The following is a 13036-nucleotide window of genomic DNA, read 5'->3' as shown; positions in this document are numbered from 1 at the left end:
CTTTCACTGTCCATTTGGTACTTCCTCAGACAAGCGCCTTGTGTGCTTTCTCTCAAGCTTCCTCTCATACTTGAGAGTTGTTCCTTCCTGTAACCATCCACAAAGCTACCTCATTATCCACCTTCAAATCCCTCCTTTAAAACTCTCCTTGTGATGCCCACAAAAAACTTGACAAACTTGACAAATTTCAGAGACCACTGCCTATCATGGTGACCAACATTGCCATTCTAAGCTCCTTGGGGCAGGGATCATCTTTTTGTTCTGTGTTTGTACATCACCTAGCACAGTGGGGACCTGGTCCATGACTGGGGCTCCTATCCAAATAATAATGATAAAAAGACTTAGGAGTGCAGATCCCATTGATTTTCAATGGGATTTATAAATCATTTCTGTGCTTTGAAAGATTCTAGCCTGAGCTATCTCGCTTTGCCTGTCAATGTTACATTTGCTGCTGAATGTTGAGAAGGGGGCAAATGAGGACTTAAAACAGAGAGAGATGGCAGCTCAGAATAAAGAAAAGGAGTACTTGTGGCACCTTAGAGACCAACAAATTTATTTGAGCTTAAGCTTTCGTGAGCTGTACGAGAGCTACAACTCACGAAAGCTTATGCTCAAAAAAATTTGTTGGTCTCTAAGGTGCCACAAGTACTCCTTTTCTTTTTGCGGATACAGGCTATCACGACTGCTTCTCTGAGTGTGCTGGAAATTGTCCATCTCCTCCGTCACCGACTTTCTCTTGCTGTCTCTGGCGGGTGAGTCATTGCCATCTGCAAAGCACTGTCATGCTATTTCACAGCGGTGCTAGGCCTTAATTAATGTTTTTACGGTATTTTGAGATGCTGGGATGAAAGCCTCTATATAAGAGATAAGAGAGGAAGACAAAAAATAGCTTGATTTCGATGCCCGAGGCCCTTTATTGCTGTGCCTGTTACTTTAATAAAATCTACTGCACTGTGATAATAGAAAGTGCATACTGTATTATTAAACCTCTTTCGCTTTTTATCATATGTCCTGTCTGATTCATAAGAAGTAAGCAGCAAAATGTGCTTTTACTGCCAGATGCATGTAGCAGAATATGATCCTCCCTGTGGTTTCTTGACTGACTAGTGATTGATTTTCTCATGCAGAGGAGCAAAAATGTTGTTTATTGGAGCACTAGGTCTGAAAGCTGCTTCCCACATATTATTTGCTCTTATCAACATAGCGCTGATGGTTGGTCACCTCCTTATATTTGTCTTTCCCTTTATATGTATCAATTAGCAGGCTGTCATTTTAAAAGCCATTAACCAAATAATTGTAACTTGGCAGCCAGATTTTCATCCTGATGCTCTGCACTTCAGGGGCTTTAAGAATGCACTTTTCCCCAGAATACATTGTTGATTAAATATTTTTCATCATTACATCAGCATCCCCCTATAATTTAGGTATAGAATCTATCTGTCTTAGATATTTATATGGCCCCCATGGTATCTGAATACCTCATAATCTTTTCACATATTTAAACTCCCCACAACCCTGTGAGATAGGGCAGCCCCATTAACCCCACTTTAAAGATGGGAAACTGAGGCATAGAGCGACAATGACACAGCTCCACAAGGGTACTTAGGTGCCTAACCCCCAGTTTTAGGTGCCCAGTTTTAGGCAAAATCCCTGCTCAGCTGCCACACTAGCCTGTGGGTGCCTAAACTCACTCAGCACCTGTTTGTTTACAGTAAAAGTTCCCTCGGTGTCCAAGTCTGTGCCTCTGGGCACATGCACTGCTGCCCCACTCTAGGCATCTGGACGCCTGTCACCTACCGAAGCCTCAGTTTGATCCACAAACCAGGGAAAAATAGGTTTTCCTCCCCTTAACTCACCCATGGAGCCTAATCTGACAGGTATGCTCAGAGGCACCTATCTCTACCTAAAATAGCAGCACCAGGAGGTGCTCTAGACCAGTGGTTCTCAAAGCCAGTCCGCTGCTTGTTCAGGGAAAGCCCCTGGCGTGTCGGACCGGTTTGTTTACCTGCCGTGTCCTCAGGTTTGGCCGATCGTGGCTCCCACTGGCCGCGGTTTGCTGCTCCAGGCCAATGGGGGCTGCGGGAAGCGGCGTGGGCCAAGGGATGTGCTGGCCGCCCTTCCCGCATCACCCATTGGCTTGGAGCGGCGAACCGCAGCCAGTGGGAGCTGCGATCGGCTGAACCTGCGGACATGGCAGGTAAAGAAACTGCCCCAGCCCGCCAGGGGCTTTCCCTGAACAAGCAGTGGACTGGCTTTGAGAACCACTGCTCTAGAGGGTATTCCCTGGGGAGGTGGAAGACCCCAGGTTCAAATCCCGCTCTGCCTGAGAAGAGATTGGAACAGGGATTTGCTGCTTCTCAGATAAGTGTTTTAACAGCTGGGCTATAGGGGGATTCTTGCACTTTCTAAGTTGGTATTTAATTATTCAGTTAAAGTGGAACAACTTCAATAGGTGAGCTGGAGAGAGACCCACATCAGAGTATCCCATAGTGTGATGCGAACTGTTAGGCCTGCTCAGAGGCCACCTAGGTCTACACAAAGCAGCAGCATGAGACGGAGACCCTCTTCCATACTTTTAGCTCAGTGGCTAAGGCACTCAGCTGAGAGGTGGTCCATCCCTGTTTCAATCCCTTCTCCTCAGGCAGAGAGGGGAATTTAGCACTATATTTGGAAGCCCTCTCTTAGACTGCTAGTGATTTTGCATGTATTTTCTGGATGTCCTTTGCAACAAGTAACACAGCCCCTGTCCTGAATGCGGTGAGAGGGGGACAGACAGCAGAATCACACTGCCTTTAGTCTACAGGCATCCTTCTGCGGTGTGTCCTGACTAAGACACTTAACCAGATATCTGATTGTGACCACTGTTTTTAATTGACAGATTCAAAATGATCAGTGCAAAGAGATGGACTCCACGGCTGACAAATGGGTGAAATTAACAGACAACGGCGAATGGGGCTTTCATTCCGTAAGTGCTAAGTGTCGCTCCACAGCGCTTTCCTTTTGTTTATAAATTAACATCGATTCTTATGAGATGTGAGCAAGGGAGGGCCACATCCTGTGAATTCAATGGCTGTGAAGGGAGCACAGCTTCTCTCAGGAGCAAGAGATGTGTGCTCTCAGCTGATGTGTGCTCTGAGGGCCTGATCCAAAGCCTGTTCAAGTCTATGCAGGCCTTCCCACAGACTTCACTGAATCAGACTCTTTAAGAAATCAGGTAGATATATGGGAATCCAAATTCCACAGGGCGCTCCCATTCATTGTGATCCATATCTTCCAAAACGCTTGCTCATTGCACAGTAGATTGTTCCCTGCCATGTGAATGACACTGCAATTCACCGGCGTTGTGTGTGCACATTTGAGAATAGGATTTTGCCTTTTATTTTCAAGTGCATTTCTAGGGGCTGGGCTCCACTGTTTTTTCTGAGCAGTTTGAAAACCAGTTGTGACTGGGGTCCCAGGGGTGCCTGGCTGAGTTTGCTCAATTAGGGCAAACTGCAAAGAATGGGGGCAGACAATCCCCAAATACTTAGATTTACCAAGCCAGCAACAAAACAGCTTCTATAACACCTTACTGGTTGCCCAGAAGCCAAAAACACAGTTCCCTTAAAGCAACCCAGCCTGGGTCCTCCTCCCAGACAGCCACATCAAATATGATGAGGATTATTGAAAATCTTGTTCATCATATGAAAAAGTTCTACCAATCCCAAAGGATTGGACACATTACCCACCAAGTTAATTAATATTTCAGCTCTTACCCAAATACATGCTTACAGCTAATTCTTATGAACTAAACTAAAATTTATTTAAAAAAGTAAAGAAAGAGAGAATATTGGTTAAAAACTCATTATACAACCAGACAGGAATATAGTTCTTAGGTCAGTTTCATAGCAGAGATGGTGAGCTTTAGAGTTGCAAAGAGTTCTTTCAGCATTAGTTCATAGGTTCAGTCCAATGTTCAATATCAGTGAAACTGGAGATCTCAGTCTTGTGGCTCAGACTTCCCTTGACAAAGCATGAGCAGATTTGAGATGAAAGGATCAGGTCCCAAAAGCCCTTTATACATTTTCCGGGCGGCCTCTAGACTGCATGCAGTTCTTGGGTGAACAATAGTGTCTTCGAAGTAACCTCCTATTTCCTAAACATTACCAGTAGTTAGCTACATGGATTAATATAAGGCAGTTGCCTATCTTCCACCATTTGCAGGTGATTTGCTATATACTTCAAAGAGAAATCAAGATAGTGATATCACATGCATCTGATGAAGTAGGTTTTAGCCAACGAAAGCTTTTGCTCAAATAAATTTGTTCGTCTCTAAGGTGCTACAAGTCCTCCTCATTCTTTCTACTACATTCAGTTCATTTAAATGTTAATATCTCCTTTTGATCTCTGAATTAACAGAATACAATGACAGACAGGAATTGTTTGGTTACATTGTTAACCTCTAACAGTATATATGTAAACACACACAAACACAAACATTATCTACTAATATGTCTCTAAAGGTTGAATCTGGGTCAATTAGCCTGCTAGTTGTGTAACCCTTTCTGCCCCTGTGTCACACAGTTTAGTTGAATTAGTGCAACCGCTCCATGTGCAGCTCCTCTCAAATCAGATTGGAGGTCCCCAGTAGGGGGCCCGCACTCATTTAAGTAAATTGGTTTCTGCACGAGTTATGTTCAGTCCGTGCCCAGAGCATGTAAACTAGCTCTGAGTTTATTTGTGGTGAACAAATTTCATCCCTCATCAACCCCCAGACTGAGGCTTGGGCTACCCAAAATGTTTTGCTGGCATAGCTATATGGGTTAGGAGGGTGAAAAAAATCATACCCCTGATTGACATAGCTGTGATGGCAAAAGCTCCAGAGTAGACACCAAAGAGTCCTTTTGTTCAGGGGACTGGTATAAGCTCTGTCTCCACTAGGAGGGTTTGCAGGTATAGCTCCACGAGCGGCAAGCCCTTTCTTATGTAGACAAGGCCTCTCACTGGTGGGTTTCACTCTGGAGTGCTTTCTGTTCAGACTCTAACAAGAATGCAGCTTTTAGTTTACCTGTCTGTGAGCCTGGCTGGGCTGTTTGCAGAGCTGATGCTAGGCATCAGCAATTGGTTAGGGCCCCAAGCAACTCAAGGGCTGTGTGTGTGTGTGTGTTGGGGGGGGGGGGGCGGCTATTCAGTTTTTTACAAGAACTTGCCTATTTTAGTATTGCTGGGAGCGCGGGGGGGGGGGGCACACAAAATATTCCTGCTTAGGGCCTCCAATGGGCTAGCACCAGCCCTGGCTCTTTGCTCAGTAGCTCCTTTATAATTCCTCACCTTAAGTAAACACAAAGCATGAGGTTTGGAAAAGTGCTCAGTGTTAACCTAACCCTAACCCTGCTTGGGCCTGTTCTGCACTTGAAAATGGCACCCATCTAACTGTCGGTTAGGAGGGCGAATTTTGTCTCAAGATAGTTATACCAGTGCAGCCCGAGTGTGGCTGCGATTATACTGGTATACAAGTGCCTTATCCTGGTGTAGCTTATTCTCTTTCCCATAGGGAACAACCATACCAATACAAAAATGGCACAACTCTCTAGTGCCATCAAGGCCTTGGTAAATGGGAGCAGAGATAGGCCAAGGCTGAGAACTTTTGAAAATCCCAACCCATATAGCAGAACTCACGTAAAAGTGTGGCTTGTTAAAATACTGGACCCTGTTTTTTAAAAGGTGAATTGTGCGACTGTAGAAACAAACTGATGGATTAAGATCCTAGATCTGGAACAGAGTAGAGTTAAAAATGACTGAGCACAAGCACCAGGGGAACGCTGTGCACTCCTGGTGTGCTGGGCACCTCCAGCTGTGAGTTGGCTGGATCGGGGTAGGCACACAACTCTTTGCCCTGCACTGCTTCCTGTTGGCTCAGGGGAACTTGCAGTGCACTTCTTCAAGGGAGGTGCCAGAGCCGCCCTGCCTCCAGCACCTCCATAAGACCTGTGTCTGCCCTTCGTAGAGAGGGCACTGCTGCACCTTCCTTACCTATCTGTGCCTCCTACAGCCCGTGACTTACAAAGCAGTTGACCCACAGAATCCCCAAATGCTCCAAGGATGTGAGGAAAATGAGTCACTGAAATGAGTGACACGTACTAGGAGATAAAAGAACAACGTTGAGCAGGGGTCGATCGAAAGATGATGCGAAATATCATTCTTTTGTTGTTGCAGGTATCTTTGAAATCAGGGACTAATATATTATATTGGAGAACAACAGGGATTCTTATGGGTTCTAAAGTGGTGAAACCTGTTCTGGTGAAAAACATCACAATTGAAGGTATGGAATATCACACTATCAGCTAATAACTAAACTGTCTAATGTACATTGCAGTAATAATTGATGTTTTATTCCAGCCACTGTCTTTAAGGACATATACTTTGTTTTGGGAGAAAACATGTGACATCATAATCACAGTAAACCTTCCTTCCTTCCTTCTTTCTTGCTAGTAATTATTCCATGTATTCTGTTTTACTTTTTCAAATCTCTAGGAAAATATTTAGTCCACTGGTGTCCTGAGAAATATGATGCACGGAATTAATTAGTAAATGGTGACGCCTGCTGGGGAAGATTGGAATTGTAGAAGAAAAAAACAACTCAGGCTGTCTGCAACAGCACAGCATAGAAGACCTTTATTACAACTGGGTTTGTCTGCTCTTGGAAATGTACCAAAATAGCTATTTCAGAATCAGAGTGGGGACTAATACTGAAGAAGTGTTACAGAATTATTATTCTAAAATAGTCCATTACATTATAAAACACTCAGGACTTGTGTACACTTGGAAATTTACTGTAATATTCTAGAATAGCTATGTTGGTAAATTTCCAAGTATAGATAAGCCCTTAGTTTCTTATAAGGTAATGCTCATCCAGATCAAACTCTCATTGAAGGGAATGGGAGTTTGGCCTGGGTAAGGATTGCAGAACCAGAGTCTCAGTTAGCAAAGTCCAGCGGACTCAAACTAGCAATGATTGTTTGCGACTGTTCAGTGGTGTTATATACAGTGTCTGTTTTCCCCGAAACAACTGTGTAGGCAGGAGTTGCAGGTACTGCTGCTCTCTATTTTTGTGCCTATTTATGTGCTTAATCTGTGCTTTGCTTTATAGGAGTTGCGTATACATCTGAATGCTTTCCATGCAAACCTGGTACATTCAGTGATAAGCCAGGGTCTTCCAATTGCCGGGTGTGTCCCAGAAATACCTACTCAGAGAAAGGAGCTAAGGAATGTACCAACTGTAGTGAAGAAACACATTATGCAGGTACAGGGCATGAGCCAAAAAGAATACACGAACATGTGTCTGCTTCAGTATTATTATCAGCTCTGCGTTCTTTTATGGAGCTCTGTACATACACGAGAATCACTTTGCCAACCGCTAAAATGTAGTCAGAAGAGATTGGGACACAAAACGAAGATTAATATGGTGCCCATCTGAAACTGCAGAGGGAATTTATGTTGGCAACTTATAATGGCTCACACTGGAATTTGGCCAGGGTACTTTATAACTCCCATGCTTCAACAGAAAGCACCATGAGATCTTCAATGGCACTGGTTTTAGATTTCCTCCAAATGATGGTAACCCCCAAACACCCCAAGCCAATCTGAGGCATTTGTTCAGTACTGATTCACTTGCAGCTCCCCACTGCTTCCTTCAGCTCCTGAGTGTTTCCTGGAGATCTCTTATTCAAAGAGTCACCTGGTCGACCCCTCCTTGTATTGGGAGATCTGATTGGATGGCAGAAGTCAGCACAGAATCATAGAATTGAAGGGCTGGAAGGGACCTCGGGAAGTCACCCAATCCAATCCCTGAACTGAGGCAGGCCCAAGTATACCCTAGACCATCCCTGACAGGTGTTTGTCCAATCTGTTCTTAAAAACCTTCAATGACGGGGATTCCACAACCTCCCTTGGAAGCCTGTTCCAGAGCTTAACTACCCTTACAGTTAGACAGTTTTACCTAATATCTAACCTGAATCCCCTTTGCTGCAGGCGTTAAGCCCATTTCTTCTCCTCTTACCTTCAGTGGATTTAGAGAACAATCAATCCTCCTCCTATTTATAACAGCCCTTAACATAGTTGAAGACTGGTATCAGGTCCCCACCGAGTCTTCTTTTCTCAAGACTAAATGTGCCCAGTTTTTTTAACCGTTCCTCACAAGTCAGGTTGTCTAAGCCCTTTATCATTTTTGTTGCTCTCCTCTGGATTCTCCAATTTGTCCACATCTTTCCTTAAGCGTGGTGTCCAGAACTGGACAGAGTACTCCAGCTGAGGCCTCATCAGTGTCAGCATATGAGAAATGATAGGTAGCATGGGGATAGGCCATGAAAGTGAAGTCAAATAGTTTGTTTGTTGCATATACTGTGTATAAGTAGCATATTTGATGCATATACACACACAATACTGTGATGTTATCTCAAATACTGCCCATTTGCTCCATTGCTCTTGCAGACTAATTAGCTTCTACAGTTCTTTTTCTTATAGATCAACATTTTGTATAGAGAACTGATTATCTGCCAGAAATGTCTCCTATCATGTTAACTGCTAACATTAGTATGGACACTGATTAGGGACTTGTGCCTCCTCCCATTGAAGTTAATGGGAATTTTGCAGTTGACTTCAGTGGAAACAAGTCCTGGCCCCAGCACAGTAAAATGTTTCTGAAGGGACAGACAAGTAGTTTTCATTTGTTATCAGATAAGAATTTGATTATAGTGCTTGCATGATTGATGCAAATTGGGGTTTACAGTTATTGCAGAGAAAAAGGTTTAGGTGCTGGTCTGACTGTATGGATGGTCAGTGTGTGCCAAAGCAGAGTATCAGACAGTACAAGAAATGGCTGAGCTTGTGAAAGGAACCCACTGGACTTCCGTGGGTTTGGGGTGCCTAATTCACATAGGCTCCTTTGAAAATCCCAGTGAATTTATTTTTGTTCCTGAATTAGCATTTTTCCTGTCCCATCTTACAGTCTGGCTGGATACCTTGATTTTCAGCCCTTTGGAAATCATTGACCACTCTGTTCCTCATCCTTCCTTTTCAGATGAAGGATCCAGTCAATGTACAGAGCGTCCTCCTTGTACGAATAAAGACTTTTTCCAGATCCATACGCTGTGTGATAAGGAAGGAAAGGTAAGTCACATGTTCACTCTGATTCATATTATTTGCCAGTTCATTGAGCCATTTGTGATCTACTGGCCTGAACACAGGACAGGGAGCCCTTAATTTCTGAGTTCTTGTCCTGCTTCCAACACTGACTCTCTTAGTGGCCTCGGGCAAGTCCCTTAACCACACTCTCTATCAGTTTATCCATCTGTAAATGTTCATTGCTCTTAGGTTTTTCTAAGACATCTATCATCATAGTATGGGAGATCCTAATCTTTTAAACACTTGCATGTGTGATCAGTCTGACTGGGTCATTGGGATGACTCATGAGCATAGGTGTTTGCAAAATCAGGGCCTTGATAGAAATAACAGCATATGCGTGCCTCATAGGAGCATCTTGAGGATTCATTGACTAGGGCTAGATAGTTTAAGCCTAGGGCAATCAGATCTACTGGATCTATTAGAGGGTGAGCTGCATTAGGAAAGTGCCGGTTGTGTGGCTTTATTCTCATTCCCATCACCCCTAGTCTCATGGGAACTCCTTTGCCAAAGCTCTGTAGGTTGGATTTAGAGGTTGAAGCAGCTGCTCATTGCAGCATTTTCCCCTGCAGCTCTTGCAGAAACTGGTCTGATCTGAGAGTTGATCCTTCAGAACTACTTTCCCCAAACCCTAGATCCTCTGACCTCTAGAGGCCCTCCCATCTCCCTTAGATACAGGGTTGGGGGTAGCAAGTCATCTGCCTCAGGAAGTCGTCAAAATCCACTTAATTGATGGCCAGCTGGAGCAACACCTGCTAACAAGATGGAGCCTTTCCGCCTAAGGTTGGCAGCTGATTATACCCCTCTTTGTACCTGCACCTGCTTTAAGAAAAATCATATTAGAACATTCACTTTCAGAACATGGCAGCATGTGTAACGTTGACTTATCACACACACACTTCAAATCACATGGTACCTGTACTCTGCAACCTCTTTCTAATGACTTAGTAAATAAATAGCATTTACCACTACACCCCAAGGTAGCAGCCTGTAATTGCCATCTCCTGCAGATTGCGCTGTAATTGATCTGTGAAATTCAAGTCCCTCCTCAAAAGTCAGTTGCTTTGATTAGCCTCCCAACGCCGACCTCCGAGTCCACCACTCCTGCCTTCTTGATAACCTTTCCCTCAAACTACTGTCAAATTAACTCATCACAATTACATTTCAGGGTATAGAGCAGGATAAAGAAGTCATTGTCTGTATGAAATTTTGGTTTGTGCTGACTTCGCTAGTGCTTTTTATGTAGCCTGTTGTAAAACTTGGCAAATATCCAGATGAGTTGATGTACACCCTGGAAGACCTCTGCGTACTCCAAGCAGTATGCGTACCCTGGTTGAGAACCACTGTCCTAAGAGACTGCTCAAAAGCCTGTTGAAGTTAATGGAAGTCTTTTCATGAACTTGAGGTTTTCAAAGGGGCCTAAGGGATTTAGCCACCCAATTCCCAGTGGGTTTCATTGACTTTCTCCTTTGAAAATCCCAACCTGATTGGCTAAATTCATATGCACATTGAGTTCAATGGGATTACTTGTGGGTGTAACGTTTACTCAGTTGCATGGAGTCTTTATATAAGAGCTATTAGTAATAGTAGTGTTTTGTTTTAAATGACCAGCACACCTGCTGCAGAAATAACAATATGCTGGCAAGTCCATAAGGCCATGCCAACTGCACTGCAGCTTCGAACACAAAAAGTCCTGCATATTTACCTCGGAATTCCCCTGGTACTACATGGCAGTTGTCTTCTATTGTGACAGTCGTCTCCAGAGAGGTAAAGAGAGATGTACATGAGATGGGTGGCCTAACATTTAAAATGTTGCCAAATTGAGTCCTGTATATATTTATCCACTTTGGAACATATCTAGTTTTCTTCTCTTGAGCTATTGAATCTAATGCATAAGGCATTAGTTTTCCAACTGTTGGGCATGCCTCCCCCTCCCCCAGGTGGGCACAACAAGGTTAATACGGGGTAGGGGGGGCAGCAGAGACCTGACTAGTTAAATTTTTTTTCTTGTTTCTTCAGTAATAAGGATTCTTCTCAGTAGCTGAGTCTCCTGCTTCGACTCCAGCCAGACTGGAAGATCAAAAAGAAAAAAGCAGGAGAGGAGGAGGAGAGGGCAGAAGGAGCGGGAGGGAAAAGAAGTAGAGAGAAGAGGCGTGGGAAAAGAACGACTTAGGGAGAAAGGAAAACCTAAGCCAAGGAAAGTGCAGACAGCAACAACAAATCTTGAATTGGGGCTCTGTCGGCCAAAGCATCTGGGGACCCCTAGCCCTAGTCCTTATCCTGGCTTGGAGAGGAAAGTGGGACTTTCTGTCACATCCGCCAAAGTGAGACCAGGGGGGCCAGCTATCGTTGCTGGCCATCCCAGAGCTGTGCTGTGGGTTAACAGGCCAACCAATTTTCCTGCGGCTCTAGCCTGGCCAGGAGTAAAGGGCCTGACCTCTACCCATTCTTCCTCTCCTTGGTTACCCCTTGGGGACCAATCTTCCTTACCCAGGGGCGTCTTCCTCTCCTACAAAACAAACAAACAAACCACTTATCAGTTATTCCTTCTTCTCCACCACTCCTGGCTGGCTTGCCAAATCTGTTACCCAGGATTTTCAAAGCAAATTTAAACATTTCACTCCAGGCAGTGTCAGGAATAAATCAATGGGAACACAGCAATTCTGTCTGATGAAATATTAATACAAGTAAGCGTGCTCTTATCTAAAATGACAATTTATTAGATATAAAGCACACAGACATAAGCAATAGGTTTAGGACATCCCAGATATAGTTACCCAAAGTCTGAGATGGTTTTGAGTGATCACCAGCCAGACTTCCAGGGGCCCGCTTTCCATCCAGCTGATGAGGAGTTTAGATGTCGGCTCCTTTCTGGAAGAAAAGCTCCCTTGGACTGCTGTGAGGTATTTACTTTTACCTAATCTGTTATAGCTAACTCTAACAAAACATATCTACAGTGACTCCTAGTGCAGGGGTGGCCAACCTGTGGCTCCAGAGCCATATGTGGCTCTTCAGAGGTTAATATGCGGCTCCTTGCATAGGTGCTGACTCAGAGGCTGGAGCTACAGATGCTAACTTTCCAATGTACCGGGGGGGGGTGCTCACTGCTCAACCTCCTACTCTGCCCCAGGTCCTGGCACCACTTCCCCCCTCCCCCCAAGATCCCTGCCCCTTCTCCCAAGCCTGCCATGCCCTCGCTCCTCCCCCTTCCCCACCAGAGCTTCCTGTGCACTGCAAACCAGCTGATTGCGGCGGGCGGGAGGCATGGGGAAGGATGGGGAGACACTGATTGGTGGTACTGCCCCTGGGTGGGAGGTGCTGGGGGCTGGAGGGGGGTAGTGGATGGGGGGCTGCTGACCTATTACTGTGGCTCTTTGGTAAATTCTGGCTCCTTTTCAGACTCAGGTTGGCCACCCCTGTCCTAGCGGGTCAGCATAAGAATCTCTACTGGGTCCCAATTCTCCCAATCTCTACTGGGTCACCCAAACTACTCATTGTCTCAAAACATTTCTAGTATTTCTAGCCATAACAACAATATGTCAGGGGCACCCAAAACCAAGGTCGCTATCCACTCAGTCTCTTCCATAACTTTCTATCCCGTCCTCCCTTTCTAATTAACAAACTGCAAATATGCAGCTGTCTGACCTTGTCTCACAAAGACCTAAAATTATTCCTAGCTATGCGATGTTTGGTTTACAGCTAGCAGTACATGGCTGATTGCAGGACTGCCAAGTTCTGGGGTACATGCAGGAATGTCATGGGGCAACAGGAGGAGAGAGGTGAGGTGGGAGGGGATGTGGCCTCCCCCTATGTAGAAGGTGGGGAGGGGCGCATTCCAGCTTGCTTGCCTCTCTAGAGATTGATACATAAGTGTGCT

At 44.8% G+C, this 13036-nt stretch overlaps 1 protein-coding gene across 4 annotated transcripts in view; it reads left to right on the top strand.

Annotated features, from left to right (window-relative positions):
• Nucleotides 1-13036, top strand: part of ELAPOR2 (endosome-lysosome associated apoptosis and autophagy regulator family member 2) — a 138924-nt gene that overhangs the window by 88823 nt on the left and 37065 nt on the right. For all 4 annotated transcript variants that reach the window (XM_073328674.1, XM_073328676.1, XM_073328677.1 and 1 more), the window contains exons 5-8: nucleotides 2879-2965; nucleotides 6196-6301; nucleotides 7130-7282; nucleotides 9059-9147. In XM_073328674.1, the coding sequence (XP_073184775.1) occupies nucleotides 2879-2965; nucleotides 6196-6301; nucleotides 7130-7282; nucleotides 9059-9147 (435 nt within the window). The remainder of the gene's footprint in view (nucleotides 1-2878; nucleotides 2966-6195; nucleotides 6302-7129; nucleotides 7283-9058; nucleotides 9148-13036) is intronic.

Source organism: Lepidochelys kempii, chromosome 1, assembly GCF_965140265.1.
Source record: "Lepidochelys kempii isolate rLepKem1 chromosome 1, rLepKem1.hap2, whole genome shotgun sequence".
Lineage (NCBI taxonomy): Eukaryota > Metazoa > Chordata > Testudines > Cheloniidae > Lepidochelys > Lepidochelys kempii.
This window is presented reverse-complemented; position numbering and strand designations above follow the sequence as displayed.